This window comes from Oreochromis aureus, linkage group 4 (assembly GCF_013358895.1).
Source record: "Oreochromis aureus strain Israel breed Guangdong linkage group 4, ZZ_aureus, whole genome shotgun sequence".
In the NCBI taxonomy this organism is placed as follows: Eukaryota; Metazoa; Chordata; class Actinopteri; order Cichliformes; family Cichlidae; genus Oreochromis; species Oreochromis aureus.
Window position 1 is genome coordinate 17,108,540 of NC_052945.1, and position 17,631 is coordinate 17,126,170.

The 17,631-nt window shown below is 41.4% G+C and overlaps 2 protein-coding genes across 2 annotated transcripts in view; both read right to left on the bottom strand.

The window, feature by feature from the left end:
- mosmoa (modulator of smoothened a) overlaps positions 1 to 2,447 on the bottom strand; it is a 30,570-nt gene extending 28,123 nt beyond the window's left edge. Inside the window, exon 1 of the mRNA XM_031730621.2 lies at positions 1,337 to 2,447. Coding sequence (XP_031586481.1) covers positions 1,337 to 1,442 — 106 coding nt within the window. The 5' untranslated portion in view covers positions 1,443 to 2,447. The remainder of the gene's footprint in view (positions 1 to 1,336) is intronic.
- A 6,843-nt stretch (positions 2,448 to 9,290) lies between these two features.
- LOC116313051 (cytochrome b-c1 complex subunit 2, mitochondrial) lies at positions 9,291 to 17,029 on the bottom strand. Its single transcript, XM_031730620.2, has 14 exons — positions 16,904 to 17,029; positions 15,828 to 15,929; positions 15,460 to 15,609; positions 15,230 to 15,294; positions 15,060 to 15,116; positions 14,833 to 14,957; positions 14,258 to 14,355; positions 14,067 to 14,124; positions 13,756 to 13,851; positions 13,466 to 13,665; positions 13,014 to 13,094; positions 12,852 to 12,928; positions 12,616 to 12,769; positions 9,291 to 9,630 (listed from the first exon to the last, which is right to left on the bottom strand). The coding sequence occupies exons 1-14, from the start codon at positions 16,934 to 16,936 to the stop codon at positions 9,547 to 9,549; spliced, it is 1,380 nt and encodes a 459-aa protein (XP_031586480.1). The 5' UTR covers positions 16,937 to 17,029; the 3' UTR covers positions 9,291 to 9,546.
- Positions 17,030 to 17,631: the final 602 nt, after the last annotated feature.

Genomic DNA, 17,631 nt, shown 5'->3' on the forward strand with positions numbered 1-17,631 from the left:
CCCAATAACAACGCCCACGCTCATCACAATCCCGCACTTCAAATATAGCAATGGCTCAACTTTGAGCACATGCAGGTACAGAAGTGAAGATCTCAGCGTGCAGTCACCACGCACACTTCTTGTGGCTGCAGTGTGCTAAGATTAGATGAACTGAGACAAAGTGTCCAGAACTAAACTGCACTGGAGACCAATTAAGCACCTCGATCAAACTGAAGTCAATGTAGACAACGTCCTCATTTCATCAGCATCCTATTAAGACTTTTTTTCCTGCAGATTAGTTATTTCACCGAGCAGACGCAGTGTGCATGTGTACTGGTGGATGATGAACCCTCCATGACCCAGTTACTAAGCTGTCATCCTGCAGAGGGAACAAAGAGTAGCAGCTGTCTGTCAACGGCCCGAACAGCACGTGCTTCCATCCCAAATCAGCCGCTGCGCCACAAATAAACATGCTGGCTATTGGGCTGATCACACGGAGGTCGCTTCAAAAGTCAAGTCAACTGCATTAGCTCAGGATTACTTTTACTGCTTGATGAATCTTCTTAATGTCTCAAAGTAATATGTAAGCAATAACATGAGCAGATTTTTTTTTTTTTTTTTTAAATCTAAAGATGCTGAGTTTATAGATGCTGAAATCAAAAAAGGAATCCTTGACTGATTTTAGAAGGTGGTCTAAGCAATAATTTGTCTTTTCTTCCTCGATAAATTACTTTAAAAAACACACTCAGCTCACCATTTCATCAGCCAGCTGTTCTACACCTTTCCTAAAGAAACCGTCTCTAGCTTTTCAAATATGAGGATCTCGCACTTTTTTTTGTGAATTTCATGTAATTGTTTGCAGGGGGGTTTTATGCTTGGAAAACAATGTGACACACTATTGTTAAAAAAAAATGTTTTTCTGTTATTTATTTCTCCTTTTTGTCATAAAAAAGGAAATATTCACTACAAAAATGACTAAATATAAGCCACTGCTATGCAAACATCAGCTCATCTGTCAACAAGGTAGATATTGATGTACACAGGAGCATCCCTAGGTCTCATGATAGACATGTTTATGACACTATATAGGCTCAATGATTGATTGAAAACAACAAGTAGTGACAAGTCTATATCGGAGGTCCAAAGTGCTGATCAATCAACTGTGAAACCGATCAGCTTTACAAACAATGCTGCTGCTGCTGCTGTGAAAGACAAAAGATGCTGCTGCAGATGAAACCCTTGCACACACAATGGGATATTTCTCTCTAGATCACCTCATGGCACACACTGCTGCAATGTAAAGACAGAACACGCACACACTCCCACAGAAGTGTTTTAAATGGCCAGCCTTGTTTACCTGCTGATTCACCGGTGTTGATCCAGTCCGGGTTTGCAATGCTGGCTATTGCAAAGATATCTGCTGCCAGAAACAGACACCCTGAAATGATCGTTAGTTTATCCATGTCGCCAGCCGAGAAAGCTGTGAATGACGTGGGAAAATGTCCAAAATGTGACTCCGGGGGTGCTGAGAGACACGCAGGGTGGCCGTTATCAGTCTAACCTCGCCCCCTTCAACAGGAGCCTGCTGTTGTGGTTCTGCTGTGCATTTTGCAGCAACATTAGCTCCTTCGCGTCAGCCAAGCGAAAGCCTCCAGCTACAAAAGGCTCAAATACGAGGCACAAAAGCATCACATCTCAAGTGCTTGCTGTAGCTCGCTAATGTAAAACGATAATTTAGTCAGCACCGAGCCCCCAAACAGCTTGAGTTGTCTTTTGGATCCGTTTTAACAGCTGCAGCCGCAGCAGCAGCAGCATCGGGGTACAGCTGCGGCTAGCAGGCAGCTAGCTAGCTATTTCCCAGATTCGGGCTCGGTGTGCCGAGCTGCGGCCCAGAGGCTGCTCGACGGCCGAGACCGCAACTGCGCTAGCATTTCAGGAACAATGTCACACAAACGGAGGTGCCGGAGAACAGAAGAAAGCTCCCCTCACTTGGCAATATCCGCGTTTATTTCTGTCTTTAGCTCAGGTTTGTTGTTACCCGTCAGGGAAACGAGAACCCATCACCCTCTGCTGCTGCTCTCACCCCGTTTTCCTTCTCCGCTGGAATAGCATCTGGTGCTTTCGGTCCGTTAGCCTGCCAGCCTCTACCCGACTCCTGTGTTGTCCTGCTCCGGACCACGGTGATGGGAAGCCCGGAGTTTAAAACGGTGCGTATTTCAATCCAAAAGCAACGCTGTGAGTCCTAGCCTGGACGTTATTGTTATGCTTTCCAACCGTATGCCCACCGCTAGCTCAACCTCCCCTCCTGCTTAATGACATCAGGCCTACACCCCCACGCAGCGTCATAAACACACACACATACACACACCTCGGTGTCTTCACGTTCGGTGAGGAGGTATCTCGCGATACTGAGTGAAGACTGGGGGTCTTTTGTCCTGAAAATAGTGCTGTGCGATCCTGCAAATGCTGGCATGGACCCGATACCAAGTAAACACAGAGCGAGTACTGCCGATACCGATACTGATACTTTTAGCCTATAATGGGCAGCTTATGATGTATGAGAGGAATCATTTGTTTGCAAACTGTGAAAATATTTTAGTGATTACAAAATCACTGATTTTTATTTTCCACAATAATTAGTTAACATCTTTCAGCTTTTCATTTATTTTGAAACTGTTTTGTTTTTTTTGTTTTTTTGGAGACATGGAATGTAATTGCGCAGGTCTCCAAAGCGGCTCAACTTCTCTTAATTACCCCCAAAGGCTATAAATAAAATATACCTGACAGTCAACACAAAAGAACATGAGGGTTTTCTTTTTTTTTTCATTTCTAAAAATAACATATTTCACACAAGTCAAATCAAGGGCGTAGATTTGGCATGGACGGAAGGGACATGTCCCCACCAATATCCAGCGATTATTGAAATGTCCCCACCAATAATTTGATCTCTGCGAGTAAAGAAAAACAAACCCGATAGAAAGAAAAAAACGATCTGTCAACGTCTCATTCACCCAGCGGTGCAGAAAGAGTTAAATTACGTTCTCTCCTACATCATGTGACAAATATGGCCAATGTGATTGGCTGTGCCTTTCAGGGCGCTCTTACGGTGGCCCTGAGAGGCCAAACGGACTGCAACTTCAGAAAACACTTGCAAAAAGAAAAACACTTGCAAAAAGAAAAATGCTGCAAAAAGAAAAATGCTGCAAAAAGAAAAACACTTGCAAAAAGAAAAATGCTGCAAAAAGAAAAACGCTGCAAAAAGAAAAATGCTGCAAAAAGAAAAAACACTTGCAAAAAGAAAAATGCTGCAAAAAGAAAAATGCTGCAAAAAGAAAAACACTTGCAAAAAGAAAAATGCTGCAAAAAGAAAAACGCTGCAAAAAGAAAAATGCTGCAAAAAGAAAAACACTTGCAAAAAGAAAAATGCTGCAAAAAGAAAAACGCTGCAAAAAGAAAAATGCTGCAAAAAGAAAAACACTTGCAAACAGAAAATGCTGCAAAAGAAAACACTTGCAAAAAGAAAACGCTGCAAAAGAAAACACTTGCAAAAAGAAAACGCTGCAAAAAAGAAAAATGCTGCACAAAGAAAAACGCTGCAAAAAGAAAAATGCTGCAAAAAGAAAAACGCTGCAAAAGCACACAAAGCACAACGGAAATGGGAAAAAAGACAACGGAAATGTTTCTGGGGAGACAATAACCGGACGGACCAGTTGCACGAACCAAAACGTATGTATGGCTGTATCCCAATTCAGGGACTGTTTCCCAATTCAGGGTCTGCAGCCTTAAAGTACGCAGCCTTAACGGTCCTTAAGGGCCGCACTCAAAGACCGCTGAGGCCGGCTTGTAGGCTTGTAAGATGGGACGGTCTAGCCTCCGTCGCGCTGCCCAGGTTGCCTAGCAACCATGATACTAACAGCTGGAAACGTTTCATACAGCTTTGTTTGACAGAAATGAAGGAGAACATATTTTGTACATTTGTTTCTACATGAGCTTTGTGTGATTTGATAAGTATCTGAGGCTGATGATTTTTGGGCTTCATTTCTGTACTGAACAGTCATTTAAGATTAGCTAGTAAATAACAATTAGCTCATGTTGTTCATGAGACTAAAGTCATCTCACTTTGGTAATGTAAATATAATATGGCCAATATTTTATTAATCATTATTAGTTATTACAGCAGTGAACATGAACTCTGTGCCAAACACTGAGCTTCAGTAAAGATTCAAGTTGCATTTATTTATATTTCCTATCACCTTAAATCTTCACTCAAAGACAAGCATCTTTGACAGTGTATATATAGATGTATTATATATAAGAGACAAATATTGTTTTTTTTAATATGTTGGCATTACTAAATTTGGCTCAATGCTTATATATGTGTGGAAGAAGCAAATGTACAAGCTGTGATAACTGTTTCTGATAGAATGAAGAGTAGACTGATATATTAAATATTCCTTTATTGGGTGAGAAAATCAGAGCATGTCATAACTGCTTTAAGTCACACAGAATAGATATCAGAGCCTTAAACAGGCTGACTTCTGCTAAATGGGTCAAACTGGGCAGAAAGTACACAAACACATAACATCCTTATAGAATATGATGTAACACTATAGATCAACTTACCTCAGACTATATAAAGCATATAAACAGTTACAGCAATATGATGCAACAAACACAGCAGTGCTACTAATCCAAAATACTCAAAGCTTCATAGAACTGAAACAAACATTTTTTTTTAGCTCCATTCTGCTGCTGATACATACTTTAGGTTTCTGAATATTAAACTTGTTGCTGCCTTTCATAGTGTGTAACTTGAAGGCCCTGAGTACTTTCTCCCACACTGAAAACACTGGAATGATAACATTATTTGAACATTACCTAATAAGACTGATTCAGGACAGACAATTAGTTATGTTAAACTTTCCTAGCAGTCCTTCACAAACAGGGAACAGTCTGTCTATTCTCTCCATCCGTCAGCTGCTGCTGGCTCTTCCTCCTCCTCTTCCTCACACACTGCTGAGTTTGTCCTGGTGGATCATCAGGGTGCAAAGCCTCACAGATGATGTGCAGCAGTGGGTCCCTCAGTCTGTCCTCACTCTGGACACTTGCAGTTGTCACACATGGAAATCAAATGTGTGATAAGCTGCAGGATTCAAACACAAGTGTAACTTATAAATACATGTTCATACTTTTATTCCACAATCAGAGAGAAAGAAAAAGGGAGAGAGTGCAGGACAGACAGACAGGTGACAGTCTCAGGTGTATACACTGCTACAAAACAGCACAAGAGAAGGAGGATTTAGTGTTTGTGTTATTACGAGTGCTAAACAAGAAGAGTTCCCAGATGGTCCAGTGGACACATGTGTGACTCCTGTGATTAAAGCATCTTTCTTTCAGCTTAACGATTGAACCGTCAGCTCGTTCAAACACACGTTAAACTCCGTTTGGCTCGACACCACCGAACAGAGGCAGCAATATAACATAGCGAACATTAACAGTGCAGTGAATCCTGCTTGTGCCGTCATATTCAGGACTGCAAACCGAGCAGCATCACTGACTTTCAGCTTGTTGTGTTTGTGGATATATGACTGACTTTAATTATCCACAAAATCATCAGATTCTCTGTAAGATTAAGGTCAACTATCTAACGGCGTATAAAGTAAAGGCTTTAAAACAAAGTAAATGCTGAAAGTACAAACATCGCTAATGTCACATAACTTTGCCGGCATGTGGCCAACAGTAATGTTTTAATGTTCCTCATTATTAAACATTTGCACATAAATAAGTGACATAATATTCAGAACTTACTTTTGAAAGTTTACTCTTTGGCCGCTCCACTTCTTTGAAGTGTCTCCCAGTGCACTTGTTAGCATGTTTTGGTTCGTGCAACTGGTCCGTCCGGGTATTGTCTCCCCAGAAACATTTCCGTTGTCTTTTTTCCTATTTCCGTTGTGCTTTGTGTGCTTTTGCAGCGTTTTTGTTTTTGCAGCGTTTTTCTTTTTGCAGCATTTTTCTTTTTGCAAGTGTTTTTCTTTTTGCAGCATTTTTCTTTTTGCAAGTGTTTTTCTTTTTGCAGCGTTTTTCTTTTTGCAGCATTTTTTCTTTTGCAAGCGCTTTTTCTTTTTGCAGCATTTTTTTTTTTTGTGTTTTTCTTTTGCAGCATTTTTCTTTTGCAGCATTTTCTTTTTGCAAGTGTTTTTCTTTTGCAGCATTTTTCTTTTGCAAGTGTTTTTCTTTTTTGCAGCATTTTTCTTTTGCAGCGTTTTTTTCTTTTTTGCAGCATTTTTCTTTTGCAAGTGTTTTCTTTTGCAGCATTTTTCTTTTTGCAGCATTTTTCTTTTTGCTTTTTGCATTTTTCTTTTTGCAGCATTTTTCTTTTTGCAAGTGTTTTTCTCTTTTGCAGCATTTTTCTTTTGCAGCATTTTTTCTTTTGCAAGTGTTTTCTGAAGTAGCAGTCCGTTTGGCCTCTCAGGGCCACCGTACGCTCTGTTTAGTTTTAGCAGCGGCAAGCCTGCGCTGCGAGGACCTGCAAGGAGGAGAGGAGGATGGCAGCACAAAGGAAGAACCTGGATATAAGATAGTATTTTTCAAAGAAACCTGTAAGTCACTTAAAGTCAAGTTCACTCATAAAATATGTCAGTCATAATAACGTTACAGGCTATGCTAGGCTTTGGCCCACATCAGCACTATTAGTTATCCTAGTCTCCCAGAGTAGCATTTCTAATTTTGATTGAAACTGTCAGAGAAAACGGAGCCTCGAGCAAGCCAGGATATTAGTTTACAGAGGCTGTTAAAAATATATGTCTAACGTTAAAATGTTGGTGACACAATAATTTCTTCCTAATGGTACTGACATATTCATAGGGTTCATTTTTGAGACAAAATATCACGAGGTAGTCATGATTTTGCAAATATTCCACCTTGTAGTGCAGTTTGCACAAATTGTTCTAAAAATGCACTCACCCTACAAACATTAATGATGAGTGACAGAAACATTGAAGCAGCTACACATTTTATTCTTATTGTCATGTATGTCCTATTTGTCAGGTGACAGAAGAACCAACACAAAGCTCAGAGAGTAATGGTGACACAAGATCACAGGTGAAATTGGATGATGACTTTGTGGTTCATGACTGTATTTGAAGCACATGTGTGACTGCATGTATTTGGAATGTCTCACTGTTATTTATCAGGTGACAGAGGCAGCTCTGCCATGTTGTAGCTCAGACAGAGGTGAAGAGGCGAGGTCACAGGTGACGATTTGGTGCTATAGATTAACTAGTATTTATTATCATGACAATTGTTAGGCTGCTGATGTAAATTGATTCATAGTGTATGTCTGACAAAGAATCTGAATTGACATGTCTCACTTTTTATATGGCACGAATCAATGTGTTATTTTATCAGGTGGCAATATGTCCTAGTGCAGTCAGAGGGGAAGAGCCAGGGCCAAAGGGGAGGCACATCAAGCACATAATAATTTTAATCTGAGGATAAAACGCATGTACTGAGCCTGAAAGAAGCTTTAGTTCTCTCAGAAGACTAAAAACATGGCTAAGGTTAACAATAACTCAAATGAAATTAAACAATGCTGCTGTATGTCCACCAGGAGAGACTGGACAGTATAGGTGTAAAACAAATATGTCAGCAGTTTATCTCAGTTAACGAGAGGAGCAGGCATGTGTTTGGCTCCTTCACATAGTGGGCATTGAGTTGTTGTGTGGGGCACCAGTAGTCCATGTCTGTTGCTGTAAGAGTAGTTCATGTTTAGAATAAAAAATCCCAGCTCACTGACTTGATCGGGGCAATGGTGCCTAAAATGTTGCATAATTTTGCTGAGAGATCTTTTACTTTGTGGTAATCTTAGATGAGTAGTTTTATGGACAAAAACCACCAGGTCATTCAGTGTTCCCTTAGTGCTAATGTATCAGAGACGTTGGTGTACTATAACTGAAGTAATGTTGTTAAGTCCTTAAAGTCATATTCTTTTATTGTCATGACTGTATTTGAAGCTGTTTTTATTTTTGTATGATACCTGATTTATATGGAATATGGCTGAAGTAAACTAAAGTCTAAAATACTTAGTCATTTGTTTAATAGTAATTTAACATTATATAATTCACATATAAAACTATGAATTGTAATTTTAAATGTTTTAAAAGCATGTAGAATAGCATATGTAGACAAGTATATTCTCCTTTTTATCAAGAAGCAAAGACAAAAAGGGGAAAAAACAGAAATAGGGCAGGGTTCGGCGGTTGAATCATCCGTCCCCACCAATGCCAAAACCAAATCTACGCCCTTGAATCAAGTAATCGTATAAAAACACCTTTGTCTTAATAATGACCAATAATAAGAGAAAAAACACAGTCTTTCATAATAAACTGCTCATTGGTTTTCATTTTAGAAATTGCGGTGTTTTAATAGTTATAACTGCACACAACATCTGCTAATTTTTCACATTTTAATTGGCCTAAAAGACCTTGTGAACTTAAGAGTATCGATCCTGTCACGCTAATATCAATCCAGTACCAGCACTGGTATTAATACTATATAACTGCTGTTAGACTTAGGCTTCCTTTTCTAAATGTTCAATATTTAAGTGCAGAAATGATTAGTCTTTTTTTTTTCCTTTTTGATTTTATAGCCATTTACAGAATGAAAAGTATAAGTTATCTTAGAGTGTGCAGGGACAACATGCCCAGAGGGAAGTTTCCCATTTAAATATCACGTATTCCATTAAATAATTACAACTTTCTGCTACTTTTTTGCACAAACTCCACATCTTGTGTGCAACTATTCATCTGACAGATACAAGTCAGTCTGCACATTAATAGGCACCTTACAGAATACACGGGGGGCATAAAATAATGCATTTGTTAAATTGCAGAAAAATGTTGAGTGCATGATGAGAGCTGGCAAATGTTAAACAACCTCAGTCATCTCAGGAAGTAGAGATGGCTTAGGCCTTTACTGTAGAGAGCTTCTATGTTTTAAATAAAATCCAGTTTATTGCCAGTATGGTAATAGCTCTTTTACTGACGATCTACAAGACAACCCTCAAACATCAACTTATGTTTGTGCGCTTTTGGGTCCCCCCACTGGCTGATGAATGAAACAAAACCTCTTGGCGCTAAAAGTGCTCATTACCTAAAATAACAGCTTTTTGCTGCCAGTGTTGGCACATAGTGCTAACGTCATCGAAAACCAAGCACTCTTCAAAATGATGGTGTGGACTCATCAATCTCATGCAGAAGACCGCACTTGTGCACGGCACACATGCCAGAAACTTGTCATTCAAAAATGCAAAATCAAGCAACAACCCAAGTGTTTTACTGTAATTGTTTTAATTTACACAGATGTACAGTTACACTGATGAATCCACCCTCCTCCCTCCCAACAGACGTTACAATTCTGCAGCTCAGTCTGTTGGTGCTCACACATACTGCAGGATAAACTACAAATGACAGGTGACATCCAATGAACTGCTGCAGGAGGCAACATCCAGGCATAGCATGCCCAAGCAGAAAGAAAAATCAACTGTTCTTATTATTCTTATGTGCATTTTCATACTTCATCCACAAATGGTGTATTAATGAGGTGTCCGCTAGCTGACATGGTCTTCTTGCCATCCACAAATTTCTTTGCAGCCTGTAAAGAAAACAGAGAGCAAATTCACTGACGGGCAATATTTCCAAATATATCCCAGTATTTATAGTCCACTGAAGCCCTGCCGCAGCTCCGACACTACACAGAACACCACACAGCGACTAAACACAAATGCAAGTTTAAACATATGAATAAATAGCCTGCACGGATAATTTAATAACTTTTTGTTTGTTAGTGTAGTCTTCAGGGATATATTTTCAAACTGAGACTGCCACCAGTGCTCAGAGGAACTACAGTGTTTCTTACTATATTTGACATGCAGTTCAAATGTGAAACTAAAAGAATATTTACTCTGTAATGATCTGTATAATCCCAAAAGCCCTTCAGTAAAACGCACCGTCAACATGATGTATCGCATCGCTTCTTAATGAACTGTTGTTTTATTTGGTCATGAACAAGCTAGTGAGCCTTTACTGGATGATTTATGACTCCAACCCACGCTATACTACAGATGGGGTACATAAAGGTAAGACTGCTGCCCACTCCACAATGCCACTGCAACCCAGTAATGTAACAATGACACGACACCAGATATAAAATCCAGCAAATGGGTTTAAATTTGACATGTGTTGAATCTAAAAACAACATGTATATAAGTGTGGTCAGAAATTTACAGGGCCATGCATGTCATGGTCATTTTTAATGATTTTTTAAAACTTTTTCAGGGTGGAATGATTGTACAGTATACTTTAATGACTATTTCAATTTATTATGGATTTTCTCTAATCCACACAGGGTCAAAAGTATGCTTATAACCTCAAATACTTACTTAATAATAACTTTTAATAAGTGGTGCTGAAGGTTCTACAATGCCTTTTCATTTGATAACTCCTATTAACTTCTTGTTAGTGAACTAACGAGAGAGACTGACTACAACTGGTAGTTTCTCTTTGCCAACATAGAAAGGATTTGTTTAACAGCACTCATGTGTCTCGTCATGAGACACATCAAGACCCTGCTGCCCCCCCTCACTGGACCCACTGCAATTTGCATACCGCCATAACCGCTCAACGGATGACGCCATCTCCACTGCACTCCATCTTGCCCTCACACACTTGGACAAGAAGGACACACACGTTCGAATGCTGTACATAGATTTCAGCTCAGCATTCAACACGATCATCCCCCAACAACTGATCGGAAAGCTGAGCCTGTTGGGCCTGAACACCTCCCTCTGCAACTGGATCCTGGACTTTCTGACCGGAAGGCCTCAGTCAGTACGGATCGGGAACTGCACCTCCAGCACCACCACACTGAGCACTGGGGCCCCACAAGGCTGTGTGCTCAGTCCTCTGCTATTCACACTGCTGACTCATGACTGTGTAGCAACACACAGTTCAAATCACATCATTAAGTTCGCTGATGACACGACCGTGGTGGGTCTCATTAGCAAGAACGACGAGTCAGCGTACAGAGAGGAAGTGCAGAGGCTAACAGACTGGTGTAAAGACAACAACCTGTCTCTGAATGTTGACAAGACAAAAGAGATGCTTGTTGACTTTAGGAGGACACGAGGCGACCATTCACCGCTGAGCATCAACGGCTCCTCTGTGGAGATCGTCGACAGCACCAAATTCCTGGGCGTCCACCTGGAGAAGGACCTCGGCTGGTCCCTCAACACCAGCTTCCTGCACAAGAAAGCCCAACAGCGTCTCTTCTTTCTGAGAAGACTGAGAAAGGCCCAGCTTCCACCACCGATCCTGACCACCTTCTATAGAGGAACTATCGAGAGCATCCTGAGCGGCTGTATCACTGCCTGGTTTGGGAACCGTGTCATATCGGACCGCAAGACCCTACAGCGGATAGTGGGAACAGCAGAGAAGATCATCGGGGTCTCTCTCCCCTCTATTAAGGACATCTACACCACACGCTGCATTCGCAAAGCCACCAGCATTGTGGCTGATTGGACACACCCCTCTCACACTCTTCACACTCCTGCCATCTGGAAAAAGGTACCGAAGCATTCGGGCACACACATCCAGACTGTGCAACAGCTTCTTTCCACAAGCCATCCGTCTCCTCAACAAAAAGGGACTGGACTGATAAACAAACACACACACACACACACACACACACACACACACACACACACACACACACACACACACACACACACACACACTCACACTATCACTCAGCTCAACTCAACTCAACTACCTCAAAGCATTGAGACTGGACTTACACATCAACCTGTAAATGCTCTTTTTGCACAATATTTTTATGTTTACTGTTCCTGCACTACCTACATACCAAGTATGTTTACTGTTTCCTTTGCACTACCTACCTAGTTAGATAGTTTTAGTTAGATAGTTAGTTTTTGTTAATTTATGTTGTAATTTATGTTAGGTCAGTCTGTCCTGTCTCTAGTTAGCTAGTTTAGTGTTTTTCTGTTAATTTATGTTGTAAATTTATGTTGCATGTAGCACCTTGGCCCTGGAGGAACGTTGTTTCGCTTCACTGTGTACAAACTGTATATGGTTGAAGTGACAATAAAGCCAACTTGACTTGACTTGACTTGACTTGACTCACTGGACTGAGCAATACTCAGAATAATGGAAAAGTCTGAGGAACCAAGGAAGTGTGGTCAAATATCTCCACAGAATCATACCAGAAGCTTGTTAATGATGAAAAGCAACTGGCTGAGGTGCAACTTGCTAAGGGACATTTACCAAATATTAATAGGGGTGTATGCACGTATTTGTATATATAAGTATTTTGAAAGTCTTTAGGATGATGTATAGATGTGATGTATGTAAAGATGTATGCTTTACAAACATTCCACCCAGTTCAAAGAAATCATTAAAAGCCCAAAATTACCATGACATTCATTCCCTTAATGAGTTGATGTAAACGTCTGACCACAACTGTACTCCAGACTGCAATAATCACTTCTAACACAGGAGTTTGCTTGTTCTTCTGCAGATATTTGTTAAGTCATGCTATTAAAATCTCACTGAAAGCACACACCTTAACCACATCATTCTGGGTGACGGCATCTATAGCCTTGAGGACAGCGTCAGGGGCCTGGTATACTCCAGCGGTCAGAGCCTGAGCACCAATCTCCTCAAGCAGGCCCTCTGAGCTCTCCATCGACATCAAGTACTCTGCTTTCACCTGGTTCCTACACAGAGACGTCAGACACAGACAGGAGTGAGCAACAGCCCAGTTAGAGCTCCACCTGCGCCATCATTTTATGAACTTACTTTGCTCTGGTGATGTCAGCCTCAGACATGCCTCCCTCAGCCACACCCCTCACCTGTGCAATGGCGGCTTTGATCACCTGCACAGAGAGAATAAGCAGTGGCGATTCTGGCATTTCTGCAAAATTTTTAAATGAAGTTAGACACAGAAAACTAGGCAACTACCTCTCCTGCAGAGGCAGCTTGTGCAATGGTATAGACCCCAAACAGGCCGGAGTCGGAGTACGAGACGTTGAAGGCAGTGGCCTGGAAGACAACCAGAGGTTATCTGATGTAGAGTGAGAAACTGTGCGTTTACAACAAGAACAGCCAAGCATCCTAAAAAATAAAACTATTCTAAATACTCCAATTGAGGCAAATCATTCTTTCAACAGATGTTAAAAGATTTCTGGATAAGCTTCCCCGAGAGACTTCATCAAAGGAAAAGACCACTGAAGCCTTTTCTTTGTCTGTCAGTTCCAGACTGATGGAAAGCATCCTGCGCCAGTTTTTGGCTTTTTTGACAGATTTCTGCACATAGGTTAAATCGGGGGAACAGATCTCAGAAAGACTCACTAAAAATGGACTTGAACTGTTACGGCTACGAAAACCAATGTTGCTGTCCTGTTTCAACTCACATCAAAGGGCTGTGTGGTAGCTTTGGCGATCCCCTGGCTCAGTTTGCTGGTGATGCTGGAGCCCCTCTTTACATGTGGACCAGCTCCCAGGATCCTTTGCAGCACACTGAAAGCATTAGCCTCGGCACTACCTGTCACAGCACCCTCACTGGCAATCAGAGCGTGGACCAGGTCATCCTTGTTCTGCACTCGCAGCTCACCTAACACACAATATTTCCTCATGAGAACAAAGCAGCAGTAGATTGCAAAACACAATTTAATGTTGCTATTTTTAAAACACAAGCTCTTACCTCCACGGTACACAGATTTAGCCACAGGGGCCCCAACCCCACTGCGGGCACTCAAGAGCCCCTCACCCACTTGCCTCAGGACCGAGTGGTTTACACCTGAACTTGACAACATGTGTAAATGAGTCAAGTGGAACAGAGTTCTGACATGTCAGCAGTGACTCACTATCTCATTGAGATTTAAGACAAGCATAAGCACACACGTAAGCAAGACTGCTTAGGCTGGAGATGGAGATGGCTAACTACCTATTAGGAAAGCCAAATGAAGAAGGGGGGCAGCTGTGATGAAGCAATCAAGGCTGGACAACACTCACCTAGTCCTACTAGAGCCATTCTGCCAGTGGTGAAATGGTCCTCAACAAATGACTTAAGCTACAGGGAATGATAAGGAGGAGGACAGGTGTTTAAGTGCATCATAAAAAGTACTATTTTGCTAACTGAATAGTTCCCTTTAAGACCCTTAAGATAAAAAAAAAAAAAAAAAAGAAGTAACGCATATCCTTACCTGTTGAGAGGAGACATGGCCGACCATGAAGTCAGGGCAGTACAGAGAGTTGGACAGGGTGTTTTTGTATGCCGCTTCATGCAACTTCTCAATTACACCTGCAGGAGAAAATAGAACAAGACACAATGAAAACGTTAAATATGGATCATCAAAAACTGCTGCATCTAAAAAACAAACAAAAACAGCAATAATGCACAGGACTTTTTTCAGAGATCAAGTTAATTAAACAACTTTTGCACAAGTATTAAAGTATGTCAGAAACCACACAGAATATAATATATCTACATTAATATGAGAGGGACTGAAATGCCACAAAAAAACAAAAATGCCTCAATCCCAACAGCTCACGCTAAGCATTTCTAAAGTGGCCACAAAACTCAGAGCAAAAACATTATGTAGCCTTGAGGTCTACAGCAGCTCAGAGAGAAGATTTTTGATGTTTTACATAATTATAGCCAAATAAAATCATCAAGGATATTCTTTAGAAATTAAAAATCCCTTTCACATCTGATAATACAATTTCCTCAGTAAAAATACGGGCAATGGGGAGATGAACTGTTGCTTCTGTTACACACCTATCTGAGGACACTGCTGAGCCAGAGCCTTGTCAACCTTCACTCTGGGCGTCAGTTCGTCCACCTCCCATGGCCGAAACTCCTGAGCTGTAGTCACATTGACTAGAAACTCCATTAACGAATCTCTGGACACAAATAGGACAGCGAAGTGTCAACACAGTCTGACGAGTTTTAATAAAAATAGAGAAGAGAAAAAAATAACTTCATGTTAATATAGGGGCACTTACATGTCATCTCTCAAACAGTCGGCAGTGTAGACCATTGTCTCTCTTGACGATGTCACGCTGCATGGAGAGAAATGACAACACAGATGATTCAGTGTGGTCCGCTGTATAATTTTGAGCAACAAAAGCAGCAACGGTCAGTGTGTGCATGTGCATGAAGTGTGCTCACTGACCTCAGGCTGCCCCCGATTGCTTCCACACTGCGACAGATCTTGAAGGCAGACGCTCCCTTTGTAGTCTACAAAAGCAAAAATAAGATAGGTAAGCAGCGTAGGCTGTCAGGCTGAAGGTAGAGGTGCTGATAAAAAAAGAAGTGCAGTCATTTGCTTCTTATCATGGTAAGAATAACCTCAGGAATAATTAATTTAGCTATCACACGCTTACAAGCTCATTCACAGTTTACCAGGTTCGCTGCCAGTCGTAACACATGGGAGACACCCTGGTTCTCCACGGTCTCATAGCGACTCCCAGCTTTCACAAACACACCAACACTTGACACGGGGGAGTAGTTTTCCAGCGAAGCTATCACCAAGCCGTTTGGGAGCTTGGACACCTGAAGGAGGAAAGAAAAAATGTTACACAAAACACACAACTTTCACACAGAAACAAAACTAATGGTACACTGCAACTTAAGATGACACCGGCAATTAGAAAAATACTGCAAAAGCTCACAAAACACAGCAGAAGTGTTTTTTCGGAAGAAAATATCATGACAACCGGCTGTGAGTTAGATTTCCATTGTGTTTTGTTCGATTCGAGAGCAGCACCTACCTGGGCATCCTGGGGAGGAAGAGGTGCGCCTTTGGACGGTTTCAGACCTGAGAGGGGTTCAGCCAGACTACCGCTCCTCCTGGCAGCTGCATAGCAACGTTTCTGCAGGAAGATGACATCGTAATTAAAGACAATGACTTCATTAGCAGCTAAAATAAGAACAGGAAGTTATTACTGAATTATAGCCACAATCCTGTATATATTGTGCTGCTTTAAACTGTATGTAAACACTAGATTGGCGGAATCTTAATCCAACAAAGAGTAACATGACCTCTAATGTTACATAATAGCTGCTAACACATACAAGTGACACATAGATTACACAAATATCACCAGCTAGTGAAGTCACCCCCTTTCTATCTCACATGGAGCTGCTTTAGGAAGGTCTTGAGCCAACAGCCCTGTGATCTAATCCTGCAATCGTCTAATATTATTTTTACTTTTGATTGGATTTGCATAACTGATAATAGTAATTTTGCTTGCAGAAATGCCCAAAAGTATGATCTAGACCCTCCAAAACCAGGCCGTCTTAATAGGACCACAAAAACAAAACAGCACCTGAGTGTGCAGGCTGAGAGCAGCTTGACCTGACGTGACCTGTGCACATTTATGTCCCGGCAGCAAAGTCTGGGACTAATGTGGGAATGCATTGGCATCATATTTGGATAACACCGAATTTATGACCAAATAGGGGGCCTGGTTCGCTCAAAAGAGACGCTGGTGGACTGGAATTCAGGGATGACCTTCAGGTTACATCCAGCTTACCACAGCAATGCAAAAGGCGACATAAAATAGCTAAGCTAAGTCGAGCCCACACGCTTTTCAAATTGTATTTATATTTTTTAACTGCACACTTGATGTTTATTTTATTGTTTTCAGTACGTGTGAATGATGAAATGAGAACGTTGCCCCTAACTCGAGACAGAAACCGTTTTACGGTAGGTAAACTTGGAGAGCTAACCGGCTAGCAGGCTAACTGCTACAGCGAAGGTTCGGTTTTTTTAGACCGGGCCGAGCAGGGAGCAGATCCAGCGGATGACACCGCTCAGACCGCACCAACACAACAAAGGACTCACAGAGATAGTGTTCAGAGACTGTATTCCTCTCATGACTCCTCACTCTCTCCTTCAGCCGGTACAGAAAGACAGATATGGCGGCGGACTGACGTCTTACCCACAACTCACTGCGCCGTGTAGTAGCTAAACCTTTCAAAATAAAAGTATGACAGCGTGTTTCAAGTTTCCTTGAGCTAGTGAAAACTGTTCGGCTTGTGGCTCATTAACAACATCAGCAAATAATAATAAAAACATCATTCCTCCTCTTTTCCTCCTGCTTGGCAGCTCCATCTTCAACATCCTTTGTCCAGTATATCCACTCCCCCTCCTCTGGACGTGTTCAAACTATCTCAGCGTCTCTAAATTTATTTCCAAAGTGCTCGACCTGAGCTGTCCCTCTGATGTACTGACTTCTAAACCTGTTAATTACAGTCACTCACCTTCTATCTTTTTGTGACATAAGAGCAGGTCTCATTACCATCCTGTAAACCTTCCCTTTCACGTTTGCTGCTATCCTTCTGTCCCACTCCATCCTGCCTACCTCTCTTTTTTGCACTCTCCATCACTCTGGAAAGTGGACCCCCCACACATTTCAACTTTATTTGCCTCTCTAAAATGTTTTTCAGATGCACACAGCCTCCAGGAATTTAATGAGATAAATTTAGCTAATGAAGCATCAGTTTCACCAAACACAATAAAATTGTTGCTGGTCTTTTATGTAAACATGAGACTTTCGGTTTTTTAGACTG

Bases quoted from the DNA above. Each gene is read 5' to 3' on its own strand.
- LOC116313051 (XM_031730620.2), bottom strand. From the start codon at position 16,936: ATGAGAGGAATACAGTCTCTGAACACTATCTCT. The intron at 15,295-15,459 runs GTAAACTGTGAA...TTGCTTTTGTAG, and splicing joins TACGACTGGCAGCGAACCTG to ACTACAAAGGGAGCGTCTGC. The intron at 12,929-13,013 runs GTAGTTGCCTAG...CTCTCTGTGCAG, and splicing joins AAGCTGCCTCTGCAGGAGAG to GTGATCAAAGCCGCCATTGC.